The following is a 24,919-nucleotide window of genomic DNA, read 5'->3' as shown; positions in this document are numbered from 1 at the left end:
GGCAGGACCCTGAGGGAGAAGGGGAGAGAAGAGGAAATAGAAGTTCAATTTGGACATCTGACAGCAGCTGGAAAGGAAGTTTCAAAAGGGACAGAGGAAGGAAGGGAGGGGAAAACAAATCCCCCACCATGTAATTCCTGATCTCCTTTTCGGATGGGCTCTGCTCCTCAGTGAAACTAGTTTAAGGAATTTAAGACTAAGAAAACGAAGTGGAAGGCCTGGGGGCAGGGCGTGTGGTTGGCTGGGAATTTCCAAACCCCACGACTCAGTTCTGACCCCCATGCGCCTTTATTTCTCCCTTCCGCGGAGCCCGAATCTGCTCCCGCGCTCCTCCGGGTCCACCTGCCCGTTTTCTGAGGATGGGTGTCTCTAGGGGACCTTGCCTTCTGCACGCGCTGTTCTGCATACGCACACGCACACGCACACACACACACACACACACGCACACTTACAGTAAGTGTCTGCAGGAGGAGGGTCCTGAGCGCCAGCTCTGCGTTCAACACAGGAACCTGCCCGTCACCAAAGTCAAACGTAAGTGACAACTGCCCTCTCCATAGCGAGGAACACGGGCTACAAAAGTCCCTTTGTATCTCAGCAGCCTATTTAATATGATTTGTGCATTTTGTGCAAGGAATTGTGGGATTTTTCCCCACGGTAAACAATATGGAAATGTTAAAAATTGCAATCTCCCAGACCGTGTGTGCGGCCGCACACCAGGGTGACCGGAGAATGCCACCGCGGGGGTTCCTTCGGTCCCAGCGACGGGAAAGCGCGTTCGAGCGCAGGGGACGCCGTCAGGGTCTCGCGGATTAGGGGCTCCCGCACCCCGAGCCAGAGGACGCGGCTGCTTTAAGGGAGGGAGGGGCGGCGGGGGCGGGGCGGGGCGGCGGGAGCCTCCTGTCACCCAGCCGCGGTTGGCGCGTCACGTGGGCGCGAGACGCTGCGGCCATTGGCCCGAGGCACGTGTCCATGAGACCGGCCCGAGACGTCACTCGAGGGGGCTCTGTTAAAAATAAGAACAAAATCCAGAGTGAAAGTGTCTCAGGTTCGCTAAGTGGCCTGGAAATTTCCGAGCCGGCGCGGAGGTCTTGGCCGCGAGGGCGCGCAGACGGCGAGGGAGCGCGGGCATCCCAGCCCGGCCCGGGCCGGCCCAGCCTCTACTCCTCACCCATGCGGCTCGGGCCGCGGGGCTCGGCGGGACTCAGCGGGGGCGCGGCCGCACGCAGGTGGGGCGCCCGGGCCCGCAGCGGGGCGGCGGCCGAGCTCAGCGCGGGCCCGCGGGCCTCCATGTGCGTGCTGGCAGCGGCGGACGTGCTGACCGCCGGCGCCCCGAACCCTCGAGGGCCGGCCCGGGCGCGCGGGCGAGGGCGGCCGGGAGGCGGAGGCGGCTGGAGCAGGCCCAGGAGGGCGTAAGCGCCGAGGAGCGCGCTGCCTGCATGCGCGCAGCTCCAGCCCGGGGTGGCCGCTGCGGCAGCGCCGGAGGCAGAGGCAGCCGCACGAGAAGAGGAGCGCGGAGCCCGGAGGCGCCCCGCGTCCCTGCAGGACCATTGTGACTGCCCAGCGCCCGCGCGCCCTGCCGACGGGAGGACCAGACTTTTGAATCTCCTGGCTTGGGGCACGGGGCAGCTCTTGGTATTTTCGAACTCAACTCGTGGATTGGAACGGCTCCGCTCCGAGCGCGGCCGGCGACTTGCAGGACCCTAGCCCTGGCCGCGGCCCCTGCACACGCCCTTGGAAGACTCGGCGAGGTAGAGGCGCGGGCCGGCTGCGAGGGTCCCCTTTTGCGCCGCCGGCGGGCAGAGGGCTGATTGGAGGGGTCCCCGGAGAAACGATTTGGGATTTGTCGTGAACAGCATGGAGGAGAATGACTCCAAGCCCAGCGACGCAGCGGCGGCGGAGGGGCAGTGGCAGCCAGAATCCAGCCCCAGTGGCGGCTCGGGAGGCGGTGGCGGCAGCAGCCCCGGCGATGCGGACACCGGACGCCGGAGGGCACTGGTGCTGCCAGCGGTCCTGCAGGTGCCGGGCAACCACCAGCACCCTCACCGCATCACCAACTTCTTCATCGACAACATCCTGCGGCCCGAGTTCGGCCGGAGAAAGGACGCAGGGACCTGCTGTGCCGGCGCGGGCGGAGGAAGAGGCGCCGGAGGCAGCGGCGAAGGCGGTGCGGGCGGTACGGACAGAGGCGGCGGCGCGGGTGGCGCCGATCAGCTCCTGGGGTCTGTCGGGGAGCCCCGGCCGAGAGCGCCCTGTACGCCGGGTGCCAGCGGGCCGCTGCCAGGGGGCGGCGGCGGCGAGTCTCTGGGCGAAGGGGAAGGAGGCTCCAAGGCTCTCTCGCTGCACAGCGACGCAAAGAAAGGCAGCGACCCCAGCGGCCCCCTGGACGGGGCGCTCAAGGCCCGCGGCTTGGGAAGCGGCGACCTGTCCTTGAGCTCAGACTCGGACAGCTCGCAGGCCAGCGCCACGCTGGGCGCGCAGCCCATGCTCTGGCCGGCGTGGGTCTACTGCACGCGCTACTCGGACCGGCCTTCTTCAGGTGAGCCCGGGGGACCCCGCGCCCCGCCGCCGCGGGGCTACAGGGCAGCGCTGGCGCGGGAACTTACCGGGGGAAGAAGACACCGGGACCCCTCTCCCCCCAAGTACACAAAGACGCTCACAGCGACATTTTGTGCGGCTGCCGCTGGCCCGGGTTGCGGCCAGGAGGCGAGGGCGCAGGATCAGTTCGCCGGGGTGTACAGACTTCTTAGAACGGCAGGAGCGGCAGGACCTGCTCTCTCTCTCTTGCCTTTCGGGGCCTCTCCGCGCAGCCCTTAGTCCCCCATCCCCTAGCTGGAGTTTATTTGGTGGGAAACGGGGGGTGGCTGGGAGCGGGACCAGAAGCTCGCCGCTCAACCCCTTCTCCGATCCTTCCAACTCAGTCTAGATCCGGGACCCACCAGTAGCTCACCCCAGACCTAGATTCTTCCTGCGACCCAGAAACCCCAGATGCAGCCCGGAAGAAAGAGCGGCTGCAGCTCTTTCCTGGGCACCTCGCAGGCGTTGCCGACGGCGCGGGGTGCCGGAGAGGGCATGGCGGAAACAGGCGCCCTTTGCTCTCATCCCAGTGTTATTTGCACGCCGCGGGGGAGTGCAGCACCCACCTCGCACACAGCTTGGAGGAGGGGGACCTGCGGTACCCCCTCCCCCAGAAGGGAACCTCCCTGAGGCTTCCCGGGGCTGCTCCCGGGCAGGGAAGGGGCAGGCTGTGGAGAGAGAGGAGTGTGTAGGTGCTGGAGTCTCTCACAGGTCTGGGTTTTAAAAAGCCAAGGCCAAGTCCTCGTGAGAACCCCAGCTGCAGTGAGCTGGCAACGGAACCCCTGCCCCAACCCTCAAGCGTTTCGCAGAGATTGTTTACCCAGGCCGCAGCACAGCCCAGTCACCCTGCTGCCTTGCTGCTGCCTTGTCTGTCTCTCTCATGAAACCCAAATTTCTCCAGTTAGATCTGAAATTTGCTCCATTGTTCTCGCCTCCCTCCTTTGTTAATATTTAATTAACATAGAGGCTCACAATGGGGCCGCGAGGAGCCTCCCTGGCTTTGTGCGCTAGGAGCAGCCCGCCAAACCCAGCCCCAAGGAGCCTGGCAGCGGCCAGAGCGGCTGGGTCTTCCCGGACTGAAAACAACAAACAAACCCTGTGAGATCACCTTCGTTCTTTGGGGTTTCAGGAAAGAGCGAGGCAGAGTTTTCTTGCTGAGGTTTGGTTCTGTTCCCGAGACTCCTACGTGTTTCGTTTTGAAAGAAAATCCAGGAAGAAAGGGAACTAAAAATTCTGCTTTTGGGGAGATTTTCTTTCTGTAAACTAGTGTGTGTGTGCGTGGGGGGGACCTGTTCTGTGTCTGTGGAATCCCAGCAGCAGAGGAGTTTGGGGGGTAAGTGTGCTTCTGGGGTGAGGGAGGGAGTGGAGACCCAACTGGTCCGGTGCACACCGCCTGGTCCTTTTGCCTCACAGAGCCACCCTGCCCCTCCTGCAGCCGGGCCTGGCCCACCGCCCCGATCTGCACCGTTGGGATCAAGGCCAGGCCTGGGCTTTGGTGCTGGTGGCCACGGCCCTGCTGTGGGACTCTACCTCCCCGGAGAGAGAATGCTTGGCTGGGTCAGCCTCCATGCCCACTGGCTCCCCAGACCATCCCCAGCCCTGGGCTCAGCACAGCCCTGGAGCTGTGGATCCCCACCCCCAGGTCCGGGTGGGTGGGGGTGCAGCCTGCAGGGTGGGCTGGGGACTGGGTGGGGACCTGGGGTTCTGGCTGCCCAAGGTCTAGTCTCCAGCCACAGGCACCTTCTTAGACGTTGAGGTGGGGAGTGCCCCAAAGCTGATTCACTCACTTCACAGTTAAAGACCCAAGGGTGCAACCCCGCACCCCCAGCAGCCTCCATGGCCTCCTCTCTCACACACCCTCTCGGCCCAGTGAGCTTGACCAACAAAAAGAAAACGCTTCCCTCTGCACTGCTCGGCCTTTGCAGATGGCGGGGTCCTGGGAGCCTTACAACCGCTTCCCAAGTGAGAAGGTCCTAGCCTGAGGAGACTTCAGTGGGGGCTCCTGCAGGGGTGGGGGCAGGCAGCTGAGGTCAGCCAGCAGGGACAGGCTCTCCCTCATGTGCTGGGGGACCAAGGAGACTTGGTGGGGGTGAAGGGGGAGCTTGGATTGGCAGGGCTGCTTCCACCCAGAGGACACTTGTGCTCCTGTCCTTAAAGGAAACAATAAACTTGGGCCTACAGGGCCAGTGTGTGTGTGTGTGTGTGTGTGTGTGTGTGGCGGGGGGTGGAGGCAGATATCTGGGCCCCTCCCGTTATCAGGACCCACAGCCCTCAGCACACTCTGGGTATCCCCTGTGAGGTTCCTGTGGAAGCCCCTCCACTGCCCCCAGAGCTTCTGCTACTCTGCCCGCCCCCCCATTCTTTCCCCTCATCTCTGGCCCAGCACCTACGCTGCCCGTCTATTCCTGGACAGAGCCTCAGGAAGGGCTAGCAAGGCCTGCCAGGTATTGTAGGGCTGCTTTCCTCCAGGACTTACCCTTCTGTCTGGAGACTTCTCCATGCAGTCTGCCCTGCACCCCACTCCACCCTCACTAGGCTTCGCTGGCCCATAGCCTTGTTTCTGGGGTTGGGACCTGGTGATGGTTGCCAGCCCACACCCAGTCCCCCCAAGTCCAGCCCAGAGACCTTGGGCGCCTCCCTTTGCAGCCTGTGTCCTCCAGCGCTGGTGGAGCGATCTGCGTCTGAGCCAGCAGGCAGGTCTGCAGCCCCTGACCAGCATTCTCTCCTCCACACCTCCCCAGGCCCCAGGTCCCGAAAACCAAAGAAGAAGAACCCCAACAAAGAGGACAAGCGGCCACGCACAGCCTTCACTGCGGAGCAGCTGCAGAGGCTCAAGGCTGAGTTCCAGACCAACAGGTACCTGACGGAACAGCGGCGCCAGAGCCTGGCCCAGGAGCTGGGCCTCAATGAGTCGCAGATCAAGATCTGGTTCCAGAACAAGCGCGCGAAGATCAAGAAGGCCACAGGCAACAAGAACACGCTGGCGGTGCACCTGATGGCGCAGGGCCTGTACAACCACTCCACCGCAGCCAAGGAGGGCAAGTCCGACAGCGAGTAGGCGCCCCTGTCTTCTCCCTGCGCGTCTCTGTGCGCGCGAAACAATGCAATAATTTAAAGTTATCAAAAAGGGCAAGTGTACAAAAATTATACCAGCATTCCTAGTGAAAAGATCGTGTGTTAGCTATGGTTCTGCAATATTCTATGTGTATATAATTTACAGGTGATGTAAAATCCAAAATATCTGACTATAAAATATTTTTTTTATTTTGTGTGTTTGAGATTATGCTGATTTTATGATTTTATTTTTTTGCGAAGGGGGCTGCTTAGGGTTTCATCTTTTTTTTAATCCCCTAAGTTCCATATGGGACATGGGATGCTTTTTTTTTAATTTCAAAAGAAGAAAAATTAAAACAACTTGCTGAAGTCCAAAGATTTTTATTGCTGCATTTCACAGGACTGTGAACCGAATAAATAGCTCCTACTTGGTCTATGAGTTCTGCCACTTTGTTTGTATGGTCCTGCCATGGGCAACAGGAGGGGCCGCTCCCAGCCTCAGCCAGGCCCTTTCGGGGGAGAGTGGCCGTGCCTCTTGCCAGGGCCTGTGCTAGGCATCCAGCCTACAGTGGTTCTCAGTCTCACCACACTTCGCTCCATCCCTCCTCCTGCCTTCTCTCCCTGCCCCCCTGCCTCACCAGGCCCAGGAGTGCTTATTTGCATCTGTATTTGTGTTGCTATCCCCTGTCCCTCTGCCACAGCTAGTGCCAACTCTCGGCCTCAGCACCAGGGCTGCGAGCAGAAGGGAGACCCTCCTCCCTCCAGCCCAGGCTCAGGCCTCTCCTGCTGCCCCTCCAGCCCCTCAGATGCTTGTCAGGCCCCGGAAGTGGCGGAGGCCCATCACTGCCAGGCAGGTAGAAGGCTCCTGACAGAGGTAGCCTTTTCTTGCTTTTTTTCTTTTTTGTGCCCTTCTTTTTTTGTAAGTGGCCACTTTTGCTACAGAGAGTGTTCAAGGTGTGTACATATGTATGTAGGTGTGTGCACACACAGACAGGTGTATATGAGCCCCCAATTCTGGGACACGTGGCTACCTTGACTTTTAAAGGTTCTCTGAGTCCTCAGGGATCCAGAGGAAGGACGAACGAACATGTGTAAATAACCATTTCTTATCACTTTGTCTTTTGTTTTTAAATATACATTTTATTTTTTGAAGGTGTGGTACAGTGTAAATTAAATATATTCAATATATCCTTGCCACGTACATATATATATAAACAAACACATTATCTTTCTATGTAACACCACGCTGTCTTCTGTTTAGTGTACAGAAAAGAACCACGTCCAAATGTTCCCGCAGCCGGGTGGGGGGTGCCATGGCCACACAGGCCTTGCGGGCCCTGAGGACGGAGGGCGACTTTCTCTCTTTGCCTTAAACCTCTTTATTTTACTTTAATAACACTTTCACTCTGTACATAGTAGTGTAAACCTTTTTAAAAAGGAACTATAAAAACAAAACATTGTAATTTAACATCCTGTGAATAACCATCTGCTGCTTAGGAAACTCAATGAAATGATATGCCTTTTTCACAGGAAGCAAAGTTTTTTGTTTTAGTTTGTAAAATGTGCATTTTACAGTTCCAGTATCAAATATTTATAATCTTATGAGAAATGAATGTTTCTGTCTCCAACTGTGGTTATCCAAATTGTGAACATTCCCTCTGCGTTTTTGTGTGTTTAAAATCTTGAAAGTTAATTAAATAAAAATAACCCAAATTTATTGTAAAATATTGGCTGTCCAAGGTGGAATGACTAGTTTTCCTCAGTGTGTTTCTGAGTCCGGGCCACTCCGGGCCTCTCCCTACGGCCGGGCGCTGGTGTCTCTTTTTAAAATTATGAAGACACTTTGGACATTTTCTATGTGAGCACAGAAAATATCCAAGTAATTCAGGTTCACATCTCTTGACCAGAGGAAGTGTTCAAAAGTATGGTGCTATTCCCTGAATAAATGCTTGCAACTCACAGAAAGCAACAGGTAATGTCCCCCTGGGCAGGGATTCTTCCTACTCAGCAGAAAGGCTCTCCTCTTTTACCTTTTGTTGTTGCTTTTACCCCAAAAGTACAGGGTGAGGAAAACAACATCCCAAGGTATATTCGGGAAAGCACCAGCCTTTCCGCTGCCGAGGCCCCTGGGCCAGTGGGAAGCGGTGGGGACATACCTCCAGGAGGCCACGCTTGCGCCCGCAGCGCTAGTTGCTCCATTGCCAAACTTCCTAGGCTGGAACAAAAGTTTTCTTCTCCCAGTAAAAGGAACTCAGAGACCATGCAGAGGATCGTGTTGCCAAAGGGAATCTTCCAGGCTGTTTCTGTTCCACACGGTAGGTTCCGGGAACCCTGGGCCTGGGGCATGGCCAAATGCTCCCTGGATTTGCAAAGACAGGCTCAGTGAGGAGGTCCCGGAGCACCAGGAGTGGCCCAGGGTCCTGGACAATAGGATGTGGCCCTCCTCCCCCATCCCGCTTTTGCAGTTCTGGGTTCCCAGATTAAAAACAAAAGTCCACCAGCACAACTATTCTCCTATTGGACTCTTTCTAATAAAAGGACAGTAAAACAACATTAAAAGCCATTTTGTTTTTTAATCTGTTTGCAAATCATAACACGATTACGGGGCAAGTTAGTTTTGTAAGCTAATGAGATCCCCGTCCCCAGAGGCATGCAAGCAGATAGATACCAGGTCTACAGTGGCATAGGGACATTTTTCTTTATTTCCTTTTTCTCTCCAGGAGGGGATGCAACCGAGTGAGATGTCAGACCCTCGGAACGCTGAGAGGCTACTTTCGCTTCTGTTTATTACATTTGTAAAAATCAACAGCTCACACTCTAAGCTCTAACTCCTGGAGAGGCCCCGCTGCGCCAGACCTCCGCTCTCACAAGAAGGGAGTGGAGACCTGAGTGAGGCCTACAGGAAGGCGGGGCTCCTTTCTGAAGCCTGGCTGCCTCCTACACGCCCCCTCCCCCCCCCCCCCCCCGCGCGGTTCCCACCTGGGCCTCTGGCTGCTTGGGATCTGGACCAGGACCGGGACGCAGCAGGAGACTCTCGGCAGACCTTCCGGCTCCGCCCAACCCTCCCGCCAGATCGTTGCCCCCGCAAGAGGCCGGTTTCCTAAGCGTTCCTCTGCGGAAAGCCCGTCTCTAGGGGAAGTCCCTGCTCTTCCCCGTCGAACCGCTCCCACCCCAGGCCTGGCTGTGCCCACCACCCTCTGTGGCCTGGCGAGACGGGCTCAGGGCTGGGAGTCGGGGTGGAGAAGACGCCACCCCAGGCCTGCCGGGTCCGCGCTCCCGAGGTGCTAGGGAGCCTCCTCCATCGCCGCTGGAAGGGCCGGGTGAGAGGGTCCTCAGGCGGCAGCGCGGCACGACGAGCGCCCAGGGTGGACCCGCCGTGCGCCTTCTTTAGGGACACGAGAGGGAGCCACCCGGGTGACACCAGTTCTGCACTTTTTGTTGTTGTTGTTGAGTGAAAAGGGAAAATCCATGGGGCTCCTGGACCTTGGGCCCTGGCTGGCCCAGCGCAGGGCGCACAAACACCCAGGCTCTATGCATGCAAATGCGCCCGCGGCCGCCCCGCCGGGCGGGCTGGCTGGCGAGTGCTGGCCCGCCCCGCTATACGTCTCTGCGGCTGTTTCCTGCGCGACCTTCAAGCCTCGCCCCCGCAGCTCTCTACGCGCCCGCGAAAGTCCCGGCTCCACCGAAAACTGCAGCCTTCCCGGCGGAGTCTGCGCGCTGAGGGTGAATAGCGACCGGCGACCCACGCCCGCCGCTGCCGAAGCCTCTGGGAAGACTGACGGGTCCCCCTCACCCGCACCCGACACCCCTGCACATGGGCTGGCAGCTCCCGCGCGGACCTGGGCCCGGCACCCCTTGTCCGCGCTTCTCCGTAGCGAGGTCTCCTCCAGGCCTCGGAGCAAATGTGACGGGCTGGGGCGGGGAGGGGGCGGGAAGGAGAGGGGAGGCCGGGGGACAGCGCGCTGAATCCCGGACCCCGCGGGCTGCAGGCCCGGTCGCCCTGGGTGCCCGCGCCCCTGAGCCCCGAGCGCACCTTCGGGGTTTTATTTCTCTCTAATACTCCATTCTTGTCATACTGCCCGCCCCCATAAAATAAAAGGCCATTCTTGAAACCGTCTGAGATGTAATAACATTCATACGGTGGCTCCTAATTAGGAGGCTCATCGGGCGTGGGCTGCCGATGGCTCTGGCTGGAGAGGCTGACGATGATAGCGTTATTATTGTTGTTGTTGCTATTGGCCACGTGCTCAGCCGCTGGGGGGAGAGCCCAGCTCCCGCAGAGGCATTTGGGGAGCCCCAAGATGGGAGGGGGCTGAACGACCCCAGAGTCTCAGGGAGCAGGTGTCAGACTTCTGTCCTTCGCCGCCCCCCCCCCCCCCCCCAGTCAGGTCGTGCCAGGTCTGGGCACAGGAAGGGTGTCTCCAGGCCCCTAGGCCCTCCGTGTTCCCGAGGGACGCCAGGTGCGATTTTCTGGGCTGGGGAACTTTGGGTGCAGAGCCAGGGGCCGGCCCCACTAGCTGTCCTGCCCCCTTTCTGGGCCCCGTGCTTTGCGGGAGCAGGAACAAAGGGTGGCCGCGGTCGGCCTCCCCGGGCCTGGAAGGCGTGCCCAGGAGCCCCGCCCGTCGCCCCGCCCCAGTCTCGGGGCGCCCGGGAGGGATGAGAAGCCCGGCCCAGAGGGCTGCGCGGCTGCCCGCCCACAGCGCGGACTCCTCCGCGGAGGGGTCTGGTGGGGAGCGCGGGTAAGAGTGCCCGTAAGGGCCCCTGACACAACCGGGTCCTCAGTGGGGCCAAGGAGCCTGGCACGCATGACGGCTAAGCTGGCTTCCAAACTGCGAGCCCCGAGCCCCGAGCGTCTGAAGAATCGGGCAGCCGCGCGTCCCCATCTGTCGAGCTAACAAACTTGGCCGCGCGGCCGGAGCGCGCAGCCCGCGGAAGGGCCGCCCAGAGCCTTTCAATGGCGCGTTCGGGGTTCTCCGCTCCCGCCAAGTCCTTTGTCTGCAAGGGGACTGTCAGGCTCTGCCGCTGGGGTTTGCCCCCTCCCCGCCAGCCTCTGCCCCCTCCACCCTCTCCTCCCCCAGCCCCTGCGCCCTCCTCCCCCAGCCCCTGCGCCTTCCTCCCCCAGCCCCTGCCCCCTCCTCCCCCAGCCCCTGCCCCTGCCCCCTCGCTAACGTCGTCCCTTTCTCTCCTCTTTAGATGGGTAATCACAGGCTCCCGCTGCCCAGGCGCTCGGGAAGCGCAGCCCCGGGTTTGGGTTCGTCGACCCTCCTGGCAGCAGACTGGACGCTTCCCTCCAACTTCGCCAGGACCGGGGCGTCATTTCGTGGCCAGGGCACGTTGCATCTGATATTCCCTTTGGGCCAAAACTTTGTGGCGAGGTTTTGATAGTTTCCTCTCCCACACCCCTCAGCAGAATGTGAATCCTGCGAGCGGGCACTCCTCTAGCCGCAGGCAGTCGGAGACGTGGCAGCCACTCAGCCCTCGCACAGCCCGACCCCTGCCCAGGCTCTCACTGTCCTGTGGGGCTGCAGGCAATGGGCCCCGCAGACATTTCCACGGGACGCAGGCTGTTCTGTGGACTCTCCGATTATGCCTTTCCATGCCGAACATCTGGATGGAAACCGGAAGCTCTCATCCCTGGCTTGCATGATGGCTCAGCTACTCCAAACCCTTCTTGTCTGGGAGAAGACCAGAGCCTGCAGCTCCTCCCAGAGGCCCCAAGTCCGCCTCACAGATACTTTTCATAAAGCATCGCTTACACATACTTACAAAGCATCACTTAGCCTCACAGGAAGTGGGAAGCACAGAGTTCTGTAGCCAGGTGGTCTGCGTGTTACCCACCTCCCCCCCACCCCCCACAGCCCAATCATTCCCCTCTGGGCCTCCTGGAAGGGTTTGTTGTGTTGTTTGCTGGGTGGGCCCCACAGTGGGAGGTGGACTATCTCCCCAAAAATGAAACCCTTGTGGAGCTCAGTCTGCCCCCCACGGCCCAGCCCCATCGCTGGAAGGGTGCCTACATCTTCCTCTGTCTATGGAGCTGTTTAAGGAAAGGAAAAAGGGAGAGAATCATGAGTAAATAGACGTCATCCACGTGGTTCTAGAAAGTGGATGGTGGCGGGCGTTGAGGGAGAATGGAAGACCATAGGGCCAGTCAAAGGTCAAGACTAGCCCTTTCCCGAAACACACCCGCCTCTTTTTGGAAACACTGGGTGTGAACTTTATCTCAGTGGAACGTAAGCACACAGCTTCATATCAGGGTCCCCCTCCTGACTACATGTGGAGGCGCTGTGCCTGCGTTTCCGCAGAAGCCCAATGACTTGACTCCACTCCATTTTCCATTCCAATGGATGGTCACTGCATGATGCCGGAGTCCCATGCTACCAGACACCTTTGACTCAAAGCAGAGGAAAGGTCATCCAGCCGGACAGGTCGGCTGGAAGCCCAGGCACGTGTCCCACCCTGCACCGCATCCTGCCGCCTGCTGTCTGCAGCTCCTCCACCAGTGTGAGTGGGCGGCCTAATGATGCCAGAGCGCATTTTGTCTCAATAGCAGAGGGTGTAAGTAACGCTTTTAAATTAATTGCTGTTCCTATAGCTAAACACATAACAGGCTTTGATTACATGCTAACAAGAATGAAACATAATCCTGAATTAATTATGTGGAGATAATTTTATAATTCTATCATGCAATTTAAGAAGCAATGTGTGGCTAACCTCCCATTTAATAGGAGTGATGATTCAAAATTAAAATGGTCCTAAATGTGGGGACCTTTTAAAAGACTGAATAGGCTGTGTCTTCATGTCCCCCCCAAAGGGCAAAAGTGGCCACCAACTCAGGCCTCCATGGTCCTCTACCAGCGGGGGCTCCTCCCACCTGCTCTCAGATTCTGGAAGCCCATCCGCATTTCTATTCTGCCCAGCCTGTAAGTGGAAGTAACACCCAAGCTCCCCAGAGCCCAGGGAAAACCAATGTCTCTGAGACACTCAGCCAGGTGTGGATGGAGCCTGGGGCCAGGGCCTGGCAGAAGGTCAAAGCCCAGCCATCCCTGCAGGTAGCCCATTTCCACTCCTGAACACGGTGCCCTCAGAGGGTGCCATGCAGGGCAGCTCAGGACCCTGTGACTCGGCATCAGGTTCCCCTTCCTCCTCCTTCCCTTCTGTCCCCCAGCCCCTAAGCTGTCAGAAGGAGGATCTGGTAGCCTTGGAGGCGAGGTACGCCAGCAAATGCCACCCTGGGCCAACTCTAGGCCTATTCCTCAGGGAGGCAGGCCTTTCTGAACAGTTCAGGGGTGGGGGAGGGGGTTCTGAAGGGCTGGAGAGCAGACTGGTAGGTCTGGATGAAGAATCCAACTCTGAGTCTTTTGAGGTGATCAAAGATTGGCCAGACACATTCCCTCCTGTTGCTGAGCGGGTCCTAGAATTTATTGGGGCCCATTGTGTGTTGCCTCAAAGTGGGCAATTGGAGACTGAGAAAGGTGGGACAGGAGCCACCCTGTGAATTGCTGGGCCCGAAAGGAATGAACTTAATACAAACTCCCTGGAGTCACGAGCCAAACAGCCCCGAACATCGCACGGCGTGACCACGGTCTCCGTGCCGGCGTTGATGAGGGAGTGGGCACAGCACAGAGCTGGTCGAAGTTGGACACACGCTTTCCCGCAGGTAAGAACATCCGTGAGGGACAAGCCAAGGTGGGGGCTCTTTGGCTTTGCACGGATGGATTTGCGGCCCCTCCTTCCTCCCACAGGGGCATTTCAATCACACTTTTAAAAAAATGCTTCCTAGTCAAACCTGAATGTGCGAGGAGACGCAGAGCTTTGTGGTGGAAATATAATTAAACTGGTGAGAGAAGCTGAGGAGGAAGAAAGGGGTGACATCAGGCCGATTTCACACTTGGCAGTCGGAGCGCTGGCCTTGCCGCTCCGGCCACGGAAGGCAGATCAAAGTGCCCTGCGACTGCTAAAAAGGCAAAAGGGCCTTGAGTATGCTAATCCCCAGGACAAATATATTTTAATCTTGTTAGAATACAAGTTAATGCTGCAGCTCATGGCTGAACTTGGTCAGACTGTAGAGATCCATTTTTATTTTAGCAGTGAATGAAGTAGACCTGGTTTACACATGGGTAGTAAAGGTAAATGCACAGATGGAACCGAACCCCCGCTATGGGCCGAGTCACCCCACCTTGAGCTTTCTGCACTGGGGGTGGGATGGGGGGGATTTGGAAGCCGCCAGGGTGGGATGGTCCCTGACACAATTCCTCTCCCCCTCCACCTTCCCTCTTTCTACAGAGCACCCTCACGCCCAGAAAAGAGCTTGGCTCAATTGGTGGGGAAGACGCGGGGAAACTCTGAAATTAATTAAAAGATTCTCCAAAGCAATCTGTTTCCCTTTAGGCCTGAGGTTTGACAACCAAACCAATTCCTTGCCATCAGCCCCTCTCACTTCAATTTTTACAACGTCAATTTTCATTACTATTAATTATTTGCTGAGCTCTGACCGCACATGCCACATCACCCTGGTTAGCAAGCAGCTCCAGGTTTTTGCCTGTTTTGTGGGGCTAAGTAGGAGGGCACATGTAAGACAGCAGGTCTGTGCAAAGAAGGACTGTCAGTCTGTGGAGCTCCCCTCTGAGAAGAACATGATGGTAAGATATGGAACCTAATCGGAGCTACATCTGTACATCTGAGTGTGGGTGGAGAGAGAGAGAGAGCGCGCTTGACTGTAAGGTTACAGAAGGTTAAACTCCTCCACAGAACCGCCTGCTGTATATTGCTGATGGCAGCCTCTAACAGGCAGTTTTTGTCTCTCTGCTCTAGTGCCTGTTAGAATTCCCTCTGCCTCGGGCATAAAAACTGACTCCCACTAACCGTGCATCACACCCTCGTATTCCAAAGAGGAGCCTTTGGCTTCTGGATCCAGGCGGACCCAGGTGCTCCAGGGGAGGCACAGGGGGATGTGATACTGTAGGGTGAGGGGGAGCCTCGCAGCACCCCCACCCCCAAGACTTGGAAGGCCTGGCCCGGGCTGCCTCCACCCCCAAGGCTGTCCCTGGTTCCAGGACTTCAGAATGTTGGTTTCTGCCATAACCCTCCTGTCTCCTTCAGCCCCGAAGCCATGCGTGTGCACTGTACTTTCTGTGCGTCCCCAGCTGGGACGTGGTGGGTCTCAAAGTGCCAAAGCCGTGTGGCTGCAGGGTCAGCAGCCAGTGGCCAGAGACTCCAGCAGCCAATGCCCGGGCCCCTTCTTTTCATTTCTCTTCATTCCTGAGGTGTGTGTCCTTAGTGCTTCTTTCTGCTTTCTATTCCAGCTGTCGGGTTCCCCAGACATTTATATATTTCTGACTTAAAAAATGACCACACCTAACATATACTGAGGTCCTACTGTGTGCTGGTGTTTGTGTTTCCTAGGCTGCACAACACAGTACCAAAAGCAGAGAGGCTTAAAGCTACCGGGATTTATTGTCTCAGTTCTGGAGGCTGGAAGTGAGCAATCGAGGCATCAGCAGGGCTGGTTACTTCTGTGGCTCCAAGAGGGACCGTCCCAGCCTCTTTCAGCTTCTGGCACTGGTGTCCCGTGGTTTGTAGATACATCACTCCCATCTCAGCCTCTGTCTTCACATGGCCTCTCCGTGTGTGTGTGTGTGTGTGTGTGTGTGTGTGTGTGTGTATGTGTGTATGTGTCCAACCTTCCTTGTTTTAGGGGCACCTGTCATACTTAATTCTGTACGACCTCCCCTTCACTGATTCCAAATAAGTTCACGTTCACAGGTTCGTGCACGCACATGGGTTGGGAGGCACAGCCAGAGCTCACATTGACTGTGGGTTATCTGAAGCCACACTCACAGTAAGCCCACCAAGCATGTCAAACCCGCAGCCAGCGGGACGCATGTGAGTTTGACATGCTTGCCCTACACAGTGGCTTTGCCGCTACCTTTGCAAGGGTGAGGAAACAGAGAAGCAAGTCCTGGTGGGTGAGGGCACCAAGGTCTGAGTGCCCCCAGCTTCCTCTGCTGGTCTTGGCACCGGTGACAGGACCCTGACTTGAGTTGGGGCGGGGCCAGCCTGTACTCGCCACCTGCAAGGGCTCCACAGAGGCAAAGCACACTGCTATTTATTTTTTAAATATGTTTTCATTGATTTTCTTAGAGATAGAGTAAGGGAGAAGCAGAGATTGACACATTGATGAGAGAGAAACACCGATGGGCTGTCTCCTGCACGCCCCTCCTGGGGATCGAGCCCACAACCCAGGCAAGTGCCCTGACGGGAATTGAACCAGCAACATCTGGGTGCACAGGACAACATTCAACCAACTGAGCCACACAGGCCAGAGCAAAGCACACTGTTCTTATATTACATTGTCCCTTCCCCACCTTGCTTTCTTCATCTGGGACCTGGAGAGAATCCTGCAGAGGCGCCTTGGAGGCTGGTCCGGAGACGTCCCTGCACCGCGCCGGCGTCTGCATCGTGGCTGGCAGCGTGAACGCTCAGTGTCAGCTGTCATTTGTCTAAGCATCCCCCTCCTCTTTCGAAACTTGCACAGGATCTTTTCATTGTAAAAGTGTCCTTACAAACCCTCATGTGCTGCCCTCTGGGGTTTCCTGTTGTAGGTCAGCCTCCTCTCCCCTCCCCGCTCCCAGAACCTCAGGCTGCAGGAGCAGGGCACCGTGGGCTTTGCCATCAGCCAGACCCTACCAGGGAATTCCAGGGACCTTGGGGAAGACCCTGGTCTGCTCTGTGTCCTGCTGTCCCCAAGAGAGGAAGGATCCCCCCTGCCTCAGAGGGGGCGAGTTCTGGACTCAGCCCGCCCCACACAGCTGCCCTGGGCTCACGGGGCCGGAGGGCACTGGCAGTGGTGCTCACTGGGAGCTGCCATCATTGCTGCCATCTTTACTGTCTCACTAATCACTTGTGTGAGTGAATCCAGTTCACAGAAGTGGCCCAATCAAATCTGAAGTCAAAGGTTCCAACCCGGAAGCTAGAGCTCTCATGGGGAGACTGCAAAGACAGGCTCAGAGAGCAGTGGGCATGGCTCCCAGTGCCAGGCGCCAAGTCAGACCCCAGGTTGTTGAGTCTGTTTGAGACAGAACAGAGGGTGGCTGTCGATTAAGGAGGTGTGGCTCACCCCCAGAGCGAGTCCCCTGACAGACCCTCTGGGAGGAAGGAGGGGTGAGAGCAGGGACCCCACAAGATGCTCAGCTGGTGGACCTATGACTCCTGTTTGGTGCACCTGCTTTCAGGTAGCAGCGCCTCATCTGGAAGGAGGAGGACGCAGAGCCCAGAGCCGCAAGGAGTCCTGGCCGCGCCCCGAGGCTGCCCGGGGCCACACAGCCACGTCCAGAGGCTGTGCTGGGTGGCGATGGGGAACAGTATGGCAGTGTCTTGTGTCTCTGTCTGCCTGGGTCTGGGCTCAGCCCCGTGGGGACAGTTCAGCAGGGGTCCACCCAGCCCTCCCTCTCTGAGCACTGGAGACACACTGTCTGGGGGTCCAACTGGCTGCCTGGGACAGCCCCCACCTGCTCCATGTCCAGGGGTGAGGGGAGTGGGGGCAGGCACGGGAGAACACAGATATTCCCGCAGACCAGGGTCTGGAGGTCAGCTGGAAGCTGCTCTAGTTAAGGGGCAGGTAAACAGGGCTCAGGTGACTGCTGTGTGCACACCTTGGACCACGTCCTGGGGGCAGAGGTCCACGGGTGGCTGCTGAACCACGTGCTCCACGACAGGGGCTGGTGGCCAGGCATCCAGAGTCGGGTGGGGAGGGGAAGTCTATGCACGGGGATGCCCAGCAGTCCCTGCGGGGACCAGGACGCAGAGGTGACATCCAGGTCAAGTGGACACGAGGAACAGGCCGAAGAGGAGATGGCTCCTAACCCCTGGAGGGCACAGAGACAGCTCTGTGGCCTGCAACAGACACCAGGGCCACAGGGGAGTCCTAGGGGGTGGGGACACAGCCAGGAAGTGGGGCAAAAGTGAGAGGGCTTCTGTGGAGGCTGCGGGGTGGGGTGGGGGAGGGCAGAAAGCCCCCCTGGAGGGTGGGCGGCAACAGCCCTGCAGGTCAGGGAGGTGGGACAGGGAACGGGCAGCCTGGGCCTGCCAGTGAGGGAGGGGGACAAGCTGAGGGTCCCCAGCGTGGGGTGAGGGGACCCCAGGGGTTCCAGCCTGGGAGGGAGGCAAACCTGTTCCCCAGGGGAGACAGTGGTGGCAGAGAACTCCTCGTCTACCAGAGAGAGCTCCCTGTTCCTTGTCACGGTTCCCAGGGCCCCATTTTCACCCCAGGAAGAGCAAAGCCCTCTGCCCTGGGCTGCAGCCACCACCGGCCTCCCTCGGGCACAGATGTGGTGAAGACTGGCCCGCCTAGGAGACTGACCTGACCAGGGCTCCACCCTCCTGAACAGAGCAGGGCGGGGGGTGGGGGGAGCTGTGTCTTTCTCAAAATTAGGAAGCGGCAGGCACTTCACTGTCCTTACCCCTCCCGCCCTGGGTCCCATGCCATCCCAGCCCACCCTCTGGAAACCCCTGCCCACTGCATCCTCACAGCCCACCACCCCTCACAGCCCACAGCCCCCCACCCCTCACAGCCCACAGCCCACCACCCCTCACAGCCCACCACCCCTCACAGCCCACAGCCCACCGCCCCTCACAGCCCACCACCCCTCACAGCCCACAGCCCACCACCCCTCACAGCCCACAGCCCACCACCCCTCACAGCCCACAGCCCACCGCCCCTCACAGCCCACCACCCCTCACAGCCCACAGCCCACCACCCCTCACAGCCCACAGCCCACCACCCCTCACAGCCCACCACCCCTCACAGCCCACCACCCCTCACAGCCCACAGCCCACCGCCCCTCACAGCCCACCACCCCTCACAGCCCACAGCCCACCGCCCCTCACAGCCCACCACCCCTCACAGCCCACAGCCCACCACCCCTCACAGCCCACCACCCCAGTGGGTTGTTTTGTCTCCTGACCCCCCGCCCCGCAGTTAGGGGTCCCTCCAGAGCTCTGACCCACCAGGGGCCCCTCTGTCCCCTGCCCAGGTGTCCTCCTGCTCCTGGTGGGTTGGATGGAACCCTAAATAGGGGGTCAGGCAGGGTTCTTCCTGGGAGAATCATCCCGGAGAGTGGGTTGTACCCCAGGTTCTTTGACCCACACACACTTGTTCATGGGGATCCAGGGCTGCGGGGGACACGCGTATGTTGTAGATGCTGCTGAGCAAACTCAGGCACAAGGCACAGGGAGGACCCTGGTTGGTGTCACGCAGTGAAGGTGTTGGGTGAGCAAGATGGAACCCGTTTCTTGGCTGCATGGAAATTACCCAGGGATGTGCCTGCACGTGGGAGAGAAGCGCAGTCACCTGCTATTTCTCGACCTGACAGGAGCCGCAGGGGGACCAGAGGCTGGGCAGCGGGGTCCGCTAACCCTCCCCCGAGGGCCTCTGGGAAGTCGCCTGGCAGGAAGGCCACAAGCAGGACTCTGGGTCTGAATCTCAAGTCTGCCCCTGCCCACTGTGTGAGCCTGGGAGCATCTCTCAACCTATCTGTGCCTCGGTTTCCCCAGGATGGCACTTTCTTCATTAAGTTGTTGGATGACTGACTGCACCCAGCTGCCTGCACACTCAGGTTTGTCTTGCCTGCTTTGAGTCACCTCCTCCAAGAGCCAGGCCCACGGACCTGCGGCCCGAGACGGAGGTCAGACCCTGCTGAGCCCGCAAGGCCTGCTCCTCCCTCCAGCCTCCCTGTCCTGCGCCTGCGTGCCTGGTCCAACCACTCCCAGCCTTTTTGGGTAAAAGGATCTCTTTTTAACCCACAAAGACTTCAAGATCCATAACCTGGCAGTAGTTACAGTTTTAGTAACTTTCTGAGAAAACATAGAGATGAACAACTACCCCCAGGTCTGTGGGGATTTTAAATGACTTTGTATTTATCAATCATGTTAGACCCACATATATTTGAGGTATAATATAGACATTCAAAAGTGCACCCATAAATATAAATGTATATAAGTATATAGACCCACAAATATACTAGTATACACACCCACAAATACAGAAGTATAAATATATACACCCACAAATATATATACACCCACAAGTATATAAGTATAAATATATACACCCACAAAAGAACTGTCTGTGCCCAGTTCTTGAGAACTGAGTCAGCGGTCAGCGGAGGCCAGGAACAGGCAGCGGACAGACAGGCAGCCTCGCGCTGGGCCGCCTTGTGCAGCTTCGGAAGAGAGCAGAATGTGGTGTCAGCGGCGGGTCTGGCTACACAACCTGACACATTGTCTCTTCTATCTGTCAAGCTGATTGGTGAGTTTGGGGTGCAGGCCCCTCCCAGTGATGGCACCCCCAGGGCTGTGCGACTCGCTCAGCCTCCAGCTCAGCCCTTCTTCATTCATCTGACAACACAGCCACGAGCTGGTCCCTGCCTTCCTGTCACTGATCTTCCACTGGGCTCCCTGCCCCCTAGGGTCCAGCTGCTGTGGGGACAGGTCCCTGCAGCCCTCGCATGCCTCACCCAGCCCCAGACGCAGGACAGCCCCGAGAGCCTCCCACACGGCAGGCATTTCCTGGTCAAAGGACTTTGGTGGCTCTTTATCTCATTTTGTCTCCTGGCACCCCTGAGGGCACCCCACTCTCCTGACGAGGAAGCTTATCTAAGGGGTCCCCCGGCTTTCCCCCAAACGTCCTCTCCCTCTGACACCGCTCTGGCCTTTGCAGTCACGTGGCCACCCTGCGGCCATGCCAGTCCTGACCTCTTGTTCCCCGCAGACCTTGGGGGCCAGACCCCTCGGGCCACCTCCCCTCGGCCCTCACTTTTCTAATAGAAACTGGATTGCTCCACACTTCTCTGTCCAGAAACATTGGCTGACGCCCCGCCTGAGCATGGTGGTCCCTCCCAGCCTCCCTCTCAAGTGCTCTGAATGAGGACACATCTGCGGTCACCTTATAGCCACGGGCGCTGTGCGCACACGCAGCCTGGAGCACCCCCTCCACTCCTCCCAGGCTGTGGGGCCGACACCGTTTCCCACCCACTTCACAGGAGGGGAAACTGAGGCTCAGAGTCCTGAGCTGGGATGTCAGGGCTGAGCAGGTTTCCTTTGACAGCAAAGCACTGGGTGTGGGGGAGGGAGGCAGGTTCTCTGGGAGGGAGAAGCCTCAGACCCCAGCAGCTCAACACACCCTGAGCCAAGGTGTCTTCTGTCCACTTGTCCTTCCGCCCTCTCTGGGGGAGGAGTCCCCCATGGGGTCCGGGCAAGGCCCGGGGCGGGGGCCGCGCAGGCACTCCGGGAGCAGGTGCAGAGAGGGGACACGTAGGAAATAAAGCCTGGAAGACGGCGCTGACTTACACAGTGACACCAGGAGCCATGAAGGGCTGTGAAAGGTGCTGGGCGGAGAGGAGACATGGCGGGGAGCTTCAGTGGGAGGCCAGGCATGGGGGCTGGGAGAGCCACCGCCTTCCCTTGTCCTCACTGTGCAGACTGCCCTCCCTCGGCAGGACAGAGGCGCCACACCCGCCCGCTGCCTCCACGCTGCACAGGGCTGGCTGCAGGGTTGCTGGCATTGCTGGGAGCAGGGCAGTGTTATCGGGTGTCAGGATCCTGCGGTCACAGCCCCGCCAGCCTTGGGGACGCAGGAAGGCTGGCCCAGGGAGCTCCGGCTGACTTCACGACCCCCTCGGCAAAGGAAAGGCAGTGACAGAGCCGGGCCCCAGAGAGAAGGGGCACAGCTCAGCGAGCAGGGCTGGTGGGACCCCTGCCCCTGCCCAGGCTCCAGGGGGCCGTGCGATGCGGGCCCAGGCAAGGCTCAGGCTGCAGGGCCAAGCTTTTCAGGGAGGAAAAGGGAGGGAGGATGGGGCAGCATGGAGCGCAGTTGGAGCTCCTTGGCCAGGACCAGAGCCCTTTGCATGGACTCTCCAGGACCAGCGTCCTTGCCATCCTGGTGAGGTGTTATTTCACCTGCTTACAATGACCTGCTCCTTCTCAGGTGCACATGTCACGAATGAGCCAGAACCTCTGTCATCAAACTCCCCCGGCTGCCTGCGGCTGGCTGGGTTCTCGACACCTGAGGTCCAGCTGTCTCCCCATCTGGACTTGGGACAGGTGTCTGGAACCTCCTGCCTTTATCCCCAGGGAATTCTGTCTGCTCCTTCCAGTCTTTTCTCCACCAAGAAGGGGAAGCTGAGATGGTGGCGTCCCGCCCAGCCTTGGCCCTGCGGTTGCCATGGTGAGCTGCAGGCCCGTGGCGAGTCACAGGAAACACGTTTGTAGCACTTGGTACAGAGGAGAGAACAGGCGCATGGGGAAGACAGAAATCCTTTTTAAATGTGCAAACAGTTTAGAGGACCCCAGAGAAACAAAAAAGGAAGAAAAGTGAAGACCATCCACCAAAGACCAGAACAGCAAAGGGACAAGATGCGGTCACGGGATGAGAGGCAGCGGGAGAGACAGGTGCTGACCAGGAAGGAGGAGGAGCTGGACTGCACACAGGACTCCCAGCACAGGAAGGCCGACTGGGGCTTGAGCACAATGGACGCCAGCAGATATGATGCCCAGAGCTGGGGTGGAGGAGGGAGAAAACTGGGAGGGAGGCTGACCAAAACAAACAAACAAACAAACAAATAAACAGACAGCAAAATCCCTACATGAACATGTCACTGAGAGCAGTGGATCATGGGATCATGGAACAACGTGAAGAGCTGAGCATCAGCCACCAGCCTATTTTCTCCAGGACAAGGTGACTGCCAAGGCCACACAGCCACCAGGCCACGGGCCCTCTGCTCAGCCTCTTTCCTTAGTGCCACTTGGCCTACTTTTTATTATTCATTCATTTATTTTTAATTTTTATTTATTGATTTTAGAAAAAGACAGGATAGGGAGGAGGGAAGAGAAACATGGGTTTGCTGTTCCACATATTGCTGCCTTCATCGGTTGATTCTTGTATGTGCCCTGACTGGGGATCAAGCCTTGGCACAGGGGATGACGCTATAACCAACGGAGCCACCTGGCCAGGGCTTGGCCTGATTTTTACCTCTTCAGTATTTATTTACTTACACTCACTGCGGTATCACTGACATATGGCCTTCCTTACATCCGCTTCAGTGTGGGACCGAAGACTCGAGATGTGTGCAATTGAGAAATGAGGTCACGCTCAGCGTGGTGACAGCAGGCGGCACCGTGGTGCATATGCCAAAGCTGCTAAGAGAGTAGATCAGAGCTCTCACCACCAGGAGAAACTGTGGCAACCGTGTGTGGTGATGGTGCTAGTGGGCAAGGTGGTGACCACTTCACGTTAATGCTCAGTCTGCTTTTTCATACTCAGTCACAGCGAATACTGGATGCAGAGACCTGGGAGGGCAGTAGTAATGCTGAGGGAGCAGGAAAGGTTAATACGGCTGGGAAGTCAGAAGGGTAGAACATAGGCTGCCCTTCTTCCCTCCCTCCAGCTGTCCCATCCTCCCTCCAGCTGTCCCATCCTCCCTCCAGCTGTCCCATCCTCCCTCCAGCTGCCCCATCCTCCCTCCAGCTGCCCCATCCTCCCTCCAGCTGCTCCATCCTCCCTCCAGCTGCCCCATCTTCCCTCCAGCAGCCCCATCTTCCATCCAGCTGCCCAGATCCTCCCACCAGCTGCCATATCCTCCCTCCAGCTGCCCCATCCTCCCTCCAGCTGCCCCATCCTCCCACCAGCTGCCATATCCTCCCTCCAGCTGCCCCATCCTCCCTCCAGCTGCCTCCATCCTCCCTCCAGCTGCCCCATCCTCCCTCCAGCTGCCCCCATCTTCCATCCAGCTGCCCCATCCTTCCTCCAGCTGCCCCATCCTCCCTCCAGCTGCCCCATCCTTCCTCCAGCTGGTGGGAGTTGAAAGGCAGCTGGTGGGAAGATGGGGGCCGCTGGAGGGAGGATGTAGGGAGCAGGAGGGAGGATGGGGCAGCTGGTGGGAAGATGGGGCAGCTGGAGGGAGGATGGGGCAGCTGGAGGGAGGATGGGGCAGCTGGAGGGAGGATGTGGGGAGCAGGAGGGAGGAGGGGCATCTGACGGGAAGATGGGAGCAGCTGGATGGAGGATGGGGCAGCTGGAGGGAGGATGTGGGGAGCAGGAGGGAGGATGGGGCATCTGACGGGAAGATGGGAGCAGCTGGATGGAGGATGGGGCAGCTGGAGGGAGGATGGGGCATCTGGAGGGAAGATGGGAGCAGCTGGATGGAGGATGGGGCAGCTGGAGGGAGGATGGGGCAGCTGGAGGGAAAATGGGGCAGCTGGAGGTAGGATGGGGGCAGCTGGATGGAAGATGGGGCAGCTGGATGGAAGATGGGGCAGCTGGATGGAAGATGGGCAGCTGGAGGGAGGATGGGGCAGCTGGAGGGAGGATGGGGCAGCTGGAGGGAAAATGGGGCAGCTGGAGGGAAAATGGGGCAGCTGGAGGGAGTATGGGGCAGCTGGAGGGAGGATGGGGCAGCTGGAGGGAGGATGTGGGGAGCAGGAGGGAGGATGGGGCATCTGACTGGAAGATGGGAGCAGCTGGATGGAGGATGGGGCAGCTGGAGGGAGGATGGGGCATCTGGAGGGAAGATGGGAGCAGCTGGATGGAGGATGGGGCAGCTGGAGGAAGGATGGGGCAGCTGGAGGGAAAATGAGGCAGCTGGAGGTAGGATGGGGGCAGCTGGATGGAAGATGGGGCAGCTGGATGGAAGATGGGCAGCTGGAGGGAGGATGGGGCAGCTGGAGGGAGGATGGGGCAGCTGGAGGGAGGATGGGTGCAGCTGGAGGGAGGGGGCAGCTGGAGGGAAGATGGGGCAGCTGGAGGGAGGATGGAGACACCTGGATGGAGGATGTGGCAGCTGGAGGGAAGATGGGGGCAGCTGGAGGGAGCATGGGGGCAGTTGGAGGGAGGAAGGAGGCAGCTGGAGGGAGGATGGCGCAGCTGGAGGGAGGACAGGCACCATCTTAGTCCATGAAGTCTATGTTCCATGAAGCCCACGGTCAGTGGAGTCCATGGTCTGTGGAGCTGTGTGAGTCGGGAGCAGGGTCTGAGGGCAGAGGTAGTGGTGTGGGGGGTGTAAGGTGTTGCAGTGGAGGTGGAGAGGAGGACAGCTTGGGGTAGGGGATGAAGCGCTGGCTTCTGGTGGAGCTCACTCTGCCTCAGCGCATCTTAGCAAAGGAGCAATGACCACTTGTGTCCTACGGTGATGTGGCCGCAGTGGGGTGTGCAGAGGACCGGAGGGGAGATGGTCAGTGGAAGTCCTACTGTGTTAGTGCCGCCCACCTTCCATTAGGTCGTGAGTGAGATGCATGAATG

At 58.6% G+C, this 24,919-nt stretch overlaps 1 protein-coding gene across 1 annotated transcript; it reads left to right on the top strand.

Moving 5' to 3' along the window:
* Positions 1–1,117: 1,117 nt before the first annotated feature.
* EN2 (engrailed homeobox 2) lies at positions 1,118–7,349 on the top strand. The gene is made up of 2 exons (XM_080664074.1): positions 1,118–2,536; positions 5,316–7,349. Exons 1-2 carry the CDS (start codon positions 1,855–1,857, stop codon positions 5,630–5,632), a joined length of 999 nt encoding a protein of 332 aa, XP_080520200.1. The 5' UTR covers positions 1,118–1,854; the 3' UTR covers positions 5,633–7,349.
* Positions 7,350–24,919: the final 17,570 nt, after the last annotated feature.

The sequence above is a fragment of the Plecotus auritus genome (genome assembly GCF_963455305.1).
Source record: "Plecotus auritus genome assembly, chromosome: 4".
NCBI lineage: Eukaryota > Metazoa > Chordata > Mammalia > Chiroptera > Vespertilionidae > Plecotus > Plecotus auritus.
This window is presented reverse-complemented; position numbering and strand designations above follow the sequence as displayed.

What these genes read in the sequence shown, in the direction of transcription:
- EN2 (XM_080664074.1), top strand. Translation starts at nt 1,855, where the DNA reads ATGGAGGAGAATGACTCCAAGCCCAGCGACGCAGCGGCGGCGGAGGGG. An exon ending in CTCGGACCGGCCTTCTTCAG is followed by an intron (nt 2,537 to 5,315) that starts GTGAGCCCGGGG and finishes ACACCTCCCCAG; the next exon opens with GCCCCAGGTCCCGAAAACCA.